This window comes from Schistocerca americana, chromosome 8, assembly GCF_021461395.2.
Source record: "Schistocerca americana isolate TAMUIC-IGC-003095 chromosome 8, iqSchAmer2.1, whole genome shotgun sequence".
In the NCBI taxonomy this organism is placed as follows: domain Eukaryota; kingdom Metazoa; phylum Arthropoda; class Insecta; order Orthoptera; family Acrididae; genus Schistocerca; species Schistocerca americana.
The window spans coordinates 418,545,110-418,557,664 of record NC_060126.1 but is presented as its reverse complement, the minus strand read 5'-3'; the positions used below and the strand labels follow the sequence as shown (position 1 = coordinate 418,557,664).

At 38.1% G+C, this 12,555-nt stretch overlaps 1 protein-coding gene across 1 annotated transcript in view; it reads left to right on the top strand.

The window, feature by feature from the left end:
* The window catches only part of LOC124545360 (activating signal cointegrator 1 complex subunit 3), a 239,304-nt gene that overhangs the window by 6,319 nt on the left and 220,430 nt on the right, over positions 1–12,555 (top strand). The window contains exon 2 of the mRNA XM_047124265.1: positions 693–802. Coding sequence (XP_046980221.1) covers positions 693–802 — 110 coding nt within the window. The remainder of the gene's footprint in view (positions 1–692; positions 803–12,555) is intronic.

The window sequence follows — 12,555 nt, the reverse complement described above, 5'->3', positions numbered from 1 at the left end:
AAAAACATGAATAAGCAGAAGCTCGAAGATAGAGATGCCAATCATCCTGTGAAAGCCTCCATACAAAGTTACAGCCGGCCGAGCAGTTATAGGCGCTACAGTCTGGAACCGCGCGACCGCTACGGTCGCAGGTTCGAATCCTGCCTCGGGCATGGATGTGTGTGATGTCCTTAGGTTAGTTAGGTTTAAGTAGTTCTAAGTTCTAGGGGACTGATGACCTCAGACGTTAAGTCCCCTAGTGCTCAGAGCTATTGGAACCATCAAAGTTACAATAACAGGCATGAAGAATCTAAATATAGTCTTCAGCTCACTACATATCACTCCTGTACCCACTCTAAAGACATAATGAGACTAATTACAGTGTGCACAATGGCATTTGACAAATCATTCTTCCCAGACACCCCCCCCCCCCCCCCCTATGAAAGTAGAATGGGAAGAAAACCAAACATATAGTATAGTAGTAAGTTCTGTCTGACGTGCTCTTCAGTGGTTTATAAAGTATGTGTGTAGATGTAGGAAAAGAATCCTGAAAGGTACTCCTCATTATTATGTCATGCTCATTCCACGTTTTTTATTTATTACATAAAACCATTAAGGAACTTTGTACTTTCTACTTCTTAAAACAACTAATTACCTTACCCCTAATTCCATAATGCTCCAATTTACCTCTAAATGTATGCTTCCTTTAATAGGCGTTTAAGCTGGGCAGACATCCGTGCAAATCTGGAGACACTGAATGGCTCAAAACCAGGTGTTGTGAAGCTTTTAAATCATCTGCGTTCGTTGGCTTTGGACATGACTGGTATGTATTTTTTTTTTATGATCAGTGGTGGCCTATTGGCCTATTTCTTAATGAAACCTATAATTTGTTGTGGCATCTTGTAAGTTTCCAGATATTCATTTGGTTTATGTGCAAAAATTTTATTACTTTGCTGGTGGTAATAGGTTATGGAATGAGTAGAACAGTGAGAGGGAGTCTAAAAGCAACATAAGTAGTTTTTATACAACTTTCAGGTCCTGTAAGTGGTTGAGAGAGAGAGTGTGGGGGCAGGGGGGGGGGGGGCAGATTATATTGACACTCAAATATGGCCATGTTTGTCTGGAAGAGAACAGTTGTTACTGTCCTACATGGCTTGTGGCAAGGCACCAAAAGAAAGACGAAATCACATTGGCTGCCGGGGTGAGTAGAGGTGGTAGCATAAAACTGTTCAAATATGGATCATCATCTGAAGGTGATGTGCACTCCAGCTTCTGCACTGCAAGCCATACGACCATGTAATTGGAAATCATGTTCTGTTTGTTGTTGCGAGATTTTTTTGTTGCATTGTAGTCACAACGATGATTGCAGCAATGATGGAGAGTTGTGTTGGCAACTGTATGTGTTCTGGTATCAATACCAGTAACTCAGGTCAAACAGCACTCGCAGAATGGGCTGTCTGCGATGCAAAGCTAATCTGATCAAACAGTTAGGCAAGTGTGTGAATTTAATAGATGATTGCAAACTGTCATTTCAGTTTTTTGTACATCGATTCTTAAGTCTGAGCCATGCAACAACATTTAAATGGCGTATTCTTTGCAATACTAGTAAGCGGATGGCATTACAGTGTAGCAAGGTTCTGTTTACTCTGGATGGTCTGTGTGGCCATCCTAATACATCATGGTCTACTAAAAGAAATTTGTTGGTTTCTTTGCACATGTGACAGTGAAAGTGCAGCATGGCTGTTATCCTGCAAGGTCTTTTGCAGAAAATCTCACTGAGCTAAGAGTTTCTGCATGTGATATGTTTGTCATTTTATGCACAGCTATTATGTCTGCATGCAGACAAATGCAGTATTTCCACACTCTTTGTTTGCTTTACCGTTCTAGTCAACATAACAATCCGGATGTATGTGAACAGCACAGTAAAAAGACATATTCCTACCAGAACATATTCTTTCCTGTCTCACATGATCAGACAGCTGCATCACATGAATTCTTGTAGGAAGCATAAAATCTGACTTTGAAATTATCTCTCTGTCAGTTAAACTGATGCGCATTTCCAGCTCCATAAGATGGCTAACATCCCACCTTCTAAAACAGCAATGATGTCTGCTCTCTTTTTTCAAAGCACCCTTTTATATCATTACAGCTGTGTGTGTACTTCCCCTCCAGACTTTCCATATTTTCCAAAGTCCCTAGTGGGCCAGTCTACCTGAATCTTTTTTAGCACTAGCTGCATCACAATGCATTGCTTTTGTTCACTTATTCATAAACACAATTGCATTTCCTTGTATCACTATTTGTTTTTGTGATCTTCAGTCCATAGACTGGTTTGATGCATTTCCACGCACTTGTCTACACTGTGCAAGACTCATCATTTCAGCATAACTGCTGCAACCTACATCCACATAAACTGAACCAAGCCTTGGTCTCCCTATACAATTTTTTACCTCCGCAAACTTTCCTTCATTATTAAATCGTCTATTCATTGGTAATTTAGGATGTGTTCTACCAACTCTCTCTCTCTCTCTCTCTCTCTCTCTCTCTCTCTCTCTCTCTCTCTCTCTCTTTTGCCAAGGTGCACCATAAAATTCTTTTTCTGGCCAGTTTGGTTCAGTAGCCTTGATTAGTTATTCAGTCCACCAATCTAAGCTTCTGTATTTTTCTGTAGTGTTCCCTTCTCGTCTGAACTGTCTGTTGTGTGTATTTCACTCATTTTAAGCCTGCATCCCAGATGAATTCTTACAGAAAAGATGTCATAAAAATTAAATTTATTTTCAGTGTTGATAAATTTCTACAACGATACCTTAACTTCAGCAGCTGCCACCCATTCCATACCAAGAACCTACTATACAGCCTAGGCACCTTTGATCCTAGCATCTGTAGTCATGAGCAGTCTGTATCCAAATATGCCAAGTGTCTCACTGAGGGCTTCACAGGTCTAAATTACCTTCCCAACATTGTACAGAAACAGACATCCTGAGCAGCCTTGTCTCTCCAGTCACCTGCCATCTCCCACACATACTCACTGTCTGCCCACAAAGGAGCACACCTTTCATGACTCAGTACCACCCAGGACTGGAGCAACTGAATTACAATCTCCACCAGGGTTTCAACTACCTCTCGCCATGAGGAATATCCTAACTACTATCATCCCTACCCCTCCCACAGTGGTATGCCTGCACCCACTGAACCTACACAATATCCTTGCCCATCCCTACTCCAAACTACTCCCAACCTCTTGTCTAATGGCTCATATCCCTGCCATAGATCTAGATGCAAGATCTGTTTCATACATCCTCCAACCACCACCTACTCCAGTCCTGTCACAGGCATCTCCTATCCCATCAAAGGTAGGGCTGTCTGTGAAAGCAGCCATGAGATCTACAAAATAAGTTAGAATCACTAAGCTGCTTTCTGCTTGATCATGATAAATAACAAGCTGTCTGTCAGTCAGGCTACGGAGGCCGGAGACAGTGGCCATGTGTATGTGGGCTGCGCTTGTATGAATGTGTGTGTGCTTTCTTCTTCCGAAGAGAGCCTTTTGGCCAAAAGCTTAAATGTTTAGTAGACTTTTCATTGTCTGTGAGTCAGGGCATTCTGTAAATGGTGAGTAGCAATCTGTCCTTTTGATTATATTGTTGTTAATAAATGTCTCTTTTCAGAAAAGTTTTTCTTACTATTGTCACTATTATTATTATTATTATTATTATTGTTGTTGTAACAACAACTACTACTACTACTACGGACCGAGCAAGGTGGTGCAGTGGTTAGGCGCTGGACTCACATTCGGGAGGACGACGGATCAATCCCACGTCCGGTCATCCTGATTTAGGTTTTCCGTGATTTCCCTAAATTGCTCCAGGCAAATGCCGGGATGGTTCCATTGAAAGGGCACGGCCGATTTCCATCCCCGTCCTTCCTAATCCAATGAGACCGCTGACCTCGCTGTCTGGCCTCCTTCCCCAAAACAACCCAACCCAACTACTACTACGACCCATCCGGGCGTGACCTACAGACAGCCCTTCCTGGTAGCATTAGTTCTGTACATAACTTTCTCCCCCTCTCAAACATCACAGAAGCTCTCCTGTATCCCTTTATAGACTAGCACAGCTGGAGGAAAGGATATTTCAGAGTAATGAGTTAGCTACAGTCTGGGGATTGCATATTAAAACTGTGTGTCCAAAAACCAGGACTCAAACCTTGAGCTTTGAGTATTAGTGTTGTGGAATTGTTATTGTTATTAGCCTACAGCTAGTACTGCTATTCCAAAGTACTTGGACCTGTACAACTGTGCTTTCAAATCAACCTCTTGTATTTATTGCTACCATATTATTATTATTATTATTATTATTATTAACAATTCAATATGGGACTCCTATATACTTCATAAATGACTACTTCTGATTTAACTTAAAGCTTTTTCAGTAATTTTATTTTAAAGCAGAGTGCTAATGTTTCTGAACTTCTGATCACTTTGCTCCAGTTTTCTTTGTTTTCTGTGAAGATGGGAAACCAAAACCCATTTCAGAACATGTCTCTGTTCAGAATTTCATGTTCCTCACTCTTCATTGCTTTCATATAACTTCTAATTTCTTCAGGCTACTTGCATCAAAGAGATTCTTTTCTAGTTGACTTGTTTATTATCTCTTGTATATCCTATTTTCATTCATTGAACACAGATGGTCTAAAAACAGCACTTTGCATTTTCTCATTATTGTATGTAAAGGTTCAGTTTTCTTGTTCAGATCTTCGTTACACCTGTTCTTGTATGTACCATTGTGTTGTATTAGCCCCATTATTTTTCTTAGTATTTTAGTCTCTTTTCCATGTCTCTCCTCCCCCCCCCCCCCCCCCCCCCCTCCCTCCTACCTTTATCATACCCAGACATTTGGCTGCATATAAACATTTTGGTTTTATTGCTGTATTATAATCTTCAAACGATGTGGATCTCTTATTGTAAGGGTCTTTAGTCCACTGTAAGTCCATTACCAGCATCCTTACCTGTGTTTATTAGCCTCCCTGCTGTGCCCATTCTTCCACCAAGATATGTAAATTTATTGACTCTCTTAATTTTTCTGTAATTTGTGTTCATGAAATTTGGAGCATCCTTTATGTATGTTATATGTTCTGTTTTTCCATAAAATACTCGAAGAGTTGTTTATTGTGTAATTAATTTGAAAATTTGCATGTGTTTCTGAAAGAATAGTCGCTATTGACAGTACACAGCTGCACAAAATAATTCAAAAGTAGTTCATTGGATGCATATTCTTTGATATCAGCTTTTAGGTATCGGTCTACTACCCACCAGTAACATCTGAAAATTTGTTGCCACACTGGGGCTGAAACCCAGATTTCTCACTTATCACAAGCTGTCGCCTTGACCAGTTCGGCTATCCATGCACGCTTCCCGGACCGACCCAAACTTCCACATGTCACACTGTCTACATCCTTATACCATAGCCCACTGAATTCGTTACCTAAATTTCACAACAATAGTTGGATTCCCGCAGTAAGGAGGATAAGAGAATGAGGGATCGGGGAGCATGTACGAGTAGCCGAACTAGTCAAAGTGACCTCCGGCAATAAGCAGGAAATCCAGGTTCGAGTCCCAGTCCCGCACAAATTTTGTATGTCACTGTTGGGCAGTAGATCTATATCTAGTACAGCTGATGTCAAGATTTGTGTCCAGATAATTAATTTCAAATCATTGGAAGGTGTTAATTTTTTTGTTGCTGTTGCTACGTCTTTAGACAGTATAGCAATATCACTGACAAAATCTAAACACTGGATTCTAATGTTCTTGCTTGTATATCTCAGTTGCTTCTGATCATTTACTCAACAATTTTTTAGTTCTGCTCCCCGTGTATTGACCACCTTTTCGAGGACAATTTAGTAAGATAGTTTATCGCCTGTTGTCTCCTTGTCTAACACTTGTTCTCTACTCAAAAGTTTCAGATGCCACTCCAGAATATTTAACTTAAGATTTTCAAACAATGGAAAGTCCAGGATGGAATGTAACAATACCAGAGAAGGAAAGGAAAGTTGCTACTCGCCATATAGCGAAGATGCTGAGTCACGATAGGCACAGCAAAAAGATTCACACAGTTATAGCTTTTGGCCATTAAGGCCTTTGTCAGCAGTAGACACACATACACACACACGCACTCACGCAAACGCAACTTGCACACGTCTGCAGTCTCAGAGAACTGAAACCACACTGCGAGCAGCAGCACCAGTGCATGATGGGAGTAGCGACTGGGTGGGGGTAAGGAGGAGGCTGGGGTGGGTAGTGGTAGGGATAGTATGGTGGGAGTGGCGGACAGTGACGTGTTGCAGTTCAGACGGAGAGCGGGAGAGATGATGTGGAGGGGGGAGAGGGTAAGTAGTGGAAAGGAGAGAAATAAAAAGAAATTAAAAGACTGGGTGTGGTGGTGAAATAATGGCTGTGTAGTGCTGGAATGGGAATAGGGAGGGAGCTGGATTGATCAGGGCAGTACCTTCGTTAGTCACTGTCTTCACCCACTCACTACATTGCTTCTACATGTAATAATAGCAGCTATTAAGTGAGATGACATGATAAGCATAATGTAAACTGTATTATGAATTGACAATTAGTGAAATTTGGTAAATGAGTTTTACTTATTATGATATTCCATAAACTCAGACAAAGAATAGAAGCAGTGGTCAAGCAAGAACTGTTTTAACTTTATTTTAAATGCATTTAATTTTAGTGTGCATTTTAGGTAAGAAGGCATATGGTTATACAACATAGCTCCGGAATGATACACTCCTCTTTTGCATAAGTTTGTATTTATTGTGTTCATGTGTAGGTTCCTCTTCTGTCTAGTTTCATATGTGTGTATATCATAGTTGGGTTTGAAGAGATTTTCCTTTTTTTAAGATTCTCCCTTCTGTGAAAATTAGTATTTCGTATATATACAAGCAAGGCAGTGGCAATATTTTCAGAGTTCTAAAAAGGAGTCTACAGGAATCCTTACATTTAGCTTTTTTCATCACCCTGATAATCTTTTTCTGTATTTTAAATGTTTTTGTAGTATTTGTGGAATTCCGCCAAAAAATTATTCTGTACATAAGTAGCGACTGTATACTGCAATGATACATTGTCAGCACTGATGAGCAGCGTGTATTTTGAGTGAGGATCCTAACAGCATATGCTAGTGAATTCAGTCTCTTATTTAAATTGTTCAGGTGTGCCTCCCACTTCAGATCTGTGTGAACATGTACACATAGAAACTTTGTATGACTGACCTTCAACACATTTTTTCCATCAATAGTGAAAACAGGGTTTGCGGGATGGAGGTTTTGTGTGGTATGAAAGTTAACTGCCACAGTTTTTTCAGAATTTATGATGAGCCTATTGGTCTTGAACCAGTGTGTTAAGGTATGCATAACTGATACTGCAGCCTCCTGGAGATTTTCCTCATTCTGTGATTTAATTAGAATATTAGTGTCATCTGCAAACAGTACAGTGGTTCCATAATGTATTTTACTAGCCAAGTCATTTACATACAGCAGAAATAACCAAGTCACTTACATACAGCAGAAATAGCCACGTCATTTACATACAGCAGAAATGGGACATGTCCTAGAACTGACCCTTGTGGGACTTCATACTTCATTTTCTGCTCATCACTGTAAAAACTAGAAATTTTTTGTTTCACTATCTTTGTGTTTTATTTCTGTTATCAGCTGACGATTACTGAGGTACGGCTGGATCCACTTTTCAGACTGGTCTCTAATTCCATAATTAATTTACACATGAGAATGCCATGATCAATTACATCAAAGGCTTTACTTAGATCCAGAAATATCCCAGATACATGGTATTTATCGTCTGCTTTTAATACTTCATTTAAGAAGGCAAAAATTGCTGACTGAGGTGACTTTCCAGCTCTGAACCCACGTTGGGAGTCACTTAGCAGCCTCTCTTTATTCAAGAAAACTGTTAATCTTCTAAGGAACATTTTTTCCATAATTTTGCTGTAGCTTAACAAAACTGAAACTGGTCTATAATTAGCAGTATCACATTTTGCATCCTTCTTATGCAAAGGTGTTACTTTTGCAGTTTTCAGATTATTTGGAAATACACCACTCTCAAAAGATGAATTTACTATTTCTATTAGTGGTTCCACAATAAATGTTGTACTAGCTTTGATAATAGCATCTGGTATCTCAATAACACCCACTGAATATTTATTGGGTAATTCTTTTAGGATTCTTGACAGTTCCTCAGGTTTGAATGAATTTTTTGATCTGAGTGACTGGTTGGCTGTTTGTCATGATGTGTATTTATTAACTGCTGTGCTATATTTGAGAAATAATTGTTGAAAGCACTAGCGACATGTTTGGGGTCAGTTACTTTATTTTTATTCATAATCAGCTCTATGTTACTGTGATTTACTGGCCTGGTACCTGTTTCTTTTCTTATAATTTGCCAGGTTGCTTTAGTTTTATTCTTGGAATCTCACAATATTTTGTCATTTTTCTAGTTTTTTTTGCTTTTGAAATAACTCATGTTAGTATTCTTTTGTATCTTTTGAAATGTGCAATAAAATCAGGACTGGTATTATGCTTGGAGTACTCATCTCTTTTTATTTTGACATGATATCCTTATCCCTTTTGTAATCCTCTTGTTTGTTTTTTGATTAGAGTTCAACATAGCTGTTTCGTTGGGAAAAGACATTTCAAAAAAATGTTTGAATGTAGCCATAAACTTATCATATTTCTCATTGGTCACATTACAGTCTTATGCATCTTTCCAATTTTCACCCTCTAGGAGAGAACAAAAATATTCCACATTTTTTATACTGAAATTCCTTACACTGTGTTGTATTCATTTGGGAATTTGGTGTCCTGAAACATTCATTGCAAGAATTTGAGCATAGTGATCACTAAAACCCATGTTTACAACTTGTATGTTATAGGCATATTTGCACACATTTATCAAGATCTGATCAATAGTAGATGAAGAGGTAGGTGTTGTCTCAAGTTAGTTCAGTTACCGTTGAACTGATGTTGAATGATTGTGGTGAATTTATAATGTCATCTCTGAATTAATTGGATTTTGAGAAATCAATATTAAAGTCACCACATATAATTATATTTTTCTTGGGAGAGTGAATTTCTTCCAACAGTTTCTCCATGTGATTGTAAAACACTTTTTTGTCTCCATCTGGTGACCTGTATACACAAATAATAACTGTATTTTGCCTTGGTAGTTCAGCAATAGAGAGTTCTGTATCTTTTTCACAGGGCAGTTTATGGTATTTAGTTACACTGTTGAATTCAATATTTTCTTTAACATATACACAAATACCCCCATGACGCAATATTTTCCTACAAAACATGCTTGCAAGTTTGAACTGAGGAAGGTATGTTTGCTCTAACATATCTTGTTTGAGCCAGTGTTCTGTAAAGCATAGTACAGAAATATCATTTAGATCATTTAATATTATTTCTATTTCATTTAGTTTATTCGGGAGTGACTGAACATTTTGATGGCGTAATTTAAAATTAAGGACAGGGAGGGAATCATTTCTTGCTTGACCACTTACCTCACTATTTGAGCTAGTGTACTTAGGGGTAAAAAGTCCTCATGTTTTCCGGGGATGGTGTTTGCCACGTGGCTTGCTGGTTCACTGTTTGTGGGTTCCTGCCTTTCTTCTGTTGAAATGTTCCCAATTTTCACTTTTTTTTCCGTCCTTTTTCACCCACCTGTCCATTAAAGACTGCTTTGTTGCTGCATTTGATGGCTTGAAATTCAACCTAGTAAGTGTGTTGTTATGACTTTCATTGGGCTTATTTTTTGTTATAAAATGGTCCATAACTGTCTGTTTTTTCATGGGTGGCACTTTCACTTCGAGACTGCCACTTTCTATCTGATTGTGCATTTGCGTATGCTTTTTTCTGTACCGGTACTTGGTTTTTCAGTTTTCGCCATGTGTATGAAAGAATCTTCCCTTGTTTGTTTAGATGTATACCATGAGTTGTATATTCATTTCTTTTAAGGTGTTCAATTTCGAAATTCACAGATAATCTCTTCCTACACACGCCTGTGCCAGTGCTGATTTTTTCTAACACAATGCGGTTTGCAGCTTTGATTTTTCCATTTAGACCTTGTGCATCATGTCTAAGCGGTAGTGGATGAATTATTACATTTGTTTTTTGCGTGAGTTTAAGTATGTATTCCAAAGAGTCTTTTATGTTCTTCTGCAATTCTTCCGGAGATTTATCAGTGTCATTTGTGCCACCAGTAATGGTTAAAGTATCGTTGGCGGAGAAGTTATCAGTTAATTTGTCAGCGTTTTTCACAGCTTCCTTAATTGGCGCCCCAGGTTTTATAATACTTTGCACACTGAATTTTTTGCCTAATTCGTCTTTTAGTATATTCCCACAGTATACTCTGCCATGACTGTCGCTTAAAACAAGAACTTTATTTCCTTTTGTAGCAGTTGTTTGAAGCCTAAAAGATCGTGAGTTTTTACGCGAAACACAGTTACGGTTTTTCACTGCATTTTGCTCATTATGAGGTATTTGTGCTTCTGAATCCTTGGTTTTAATCTTCATAGCACTGTTTTCTTCTTGCAACACTTTTTTAACTTCGTTCTTGATCACTTGAGACCACTCATCAGAAAAGGGCATTGTTTCTGGCGGAATTTTCGGCGCACTTTTCTTTATCAGTGGTTCACATTTTGGTGTTTGAAGTTTAGTAATTTCCATTTTTTTTGGTGTACTGATAATAAACTGTAGACTGGATACTCATTCATGTAGTTTCAGCATTTCATCCTTACAATTTGCACGCGATTTTTTTTTTTTTTTTTTTACTGGCAATATTTACATTTTTCCGAGGAGATGCACAACATACTTTTGCACTGGCCACTATATTTTAGATTAGATTAGATTCAGTTTTCATTCCATAGACCAAAAAAAAATTGAGACAATTCTCATGGGTGTGGAACATGTCAGAAAGTATACCATAAAAACATAAAACATTTGAATATAATGCTTACTACCCTGATCATTTGTCAGGAGATTGTTGAAATAGGTGAATATAATGGGGTAAACTGGAACGGGTTATATTTATAGAGTTAACACATTGTCAGAATGAAACATTGTTATGCACTATTCATAAATTTATCATACATAAAATACCTAATCTTGACTGTTGTGACCAAGTGCTGTCAAAACTGAAATCTAACAGATATTTGTTACTTAAGCTGGCTTAATAGCCTCTATTAAGGTATTCATCTATGGAGTAGGAGGAGTTGCCTATCAAAAATTCTTTCAAACACTGTTTAAACTGTGCTTTATCTGAAATCAATCTTTTTTGACAGAAAAAGATTATATTTATACAGTGAATTCAAAGACACCACTTGTGGTATGGATGAGTAGTATATCAGCCGTAAAGTAATAAATGTAGAAAGTAGATATAAGATGTAACAGTTGTAGTATGCAAAATATTTTGTAAATGTAATTATTGTCCATATTATTATGTATGATGATTGTAAGAACCATCATTGTGCTGGTACCATGTGAAGAAAATATAAATAAAAAAAATCATAAAAATAAATTGAAGAAATTAGTAAATAAATTAATTTAATAGGTGACTAGTGATGTGTTGTTCTGTAGTCATCTAATGGTGCATTTCATGATGTCAAATTTCATTAGACTCAGTAGCAAAACTCCTGATTTACAATGCTAATTGCGTGTATATTCTGGATGCTGTATCTTCATATGAGCATTTATTTTATCAGTGTCACAAGTAGTACCTTCCCCAGAAAACTTTGATGCATACTAATTGTAGCCTTTACAGTACCTATTCTTTGTTATGAAGTGTGTCATTAATTTATAAATACAGTTGGGAAGCAAAAGGAATTGAGTCCATGTTTTGGTGAGTAGCGTGATCATCTTCTGACATAAAGGTTCCAGATTTTTGCAGATGTAAATATGAGGCTATGTCCTACATGCAGTGATGAGGATGCAAAACTATTATAACCATTTTAGAATACAATAGATCACATTTCAAGTATTTCTTTTCTTTTTCTTTCCTGAATGGGTTGCTTAGGATTGTGTGGAATCAACACTTCTTTCATGGGCCCTGAATGAGTGTGCTTCAGTTTCTCTGTTGTTCAGTCTTTCTCTCTCCTTCATTGAAACCCCATGTTATGTCACATTAAGTCCGCAGCTTCTGGTCTAGTGGCTAGCATTGCTGCCTCTGGATCACAGAGTCCCAGGTTCGATTCCTGGGCGGGTTGGGGATATTCTCTGCCCGGGGACTGGGTGATTATGTTGTCTCCATCATTTCATCATCATCTTCTTCTTCTTCTTCTTCTTCTTCTTTAGTGATAGTGCTGTGTAAAAAATTGGACTGTGTAAAAATTGCGACTTTGTATGGGCGCTGATGATCATGCAATTGAGCGCACCACAAACCGATCATCATCATCAACATCGTGTCACTTCACTGATTGCATCATGGTTCTGTCAACTTGCCAGTCCTAATTCCTTAAGGTTCAAAAATGGCTCTGAGCACCATGGGACTTAACATCTATGGTC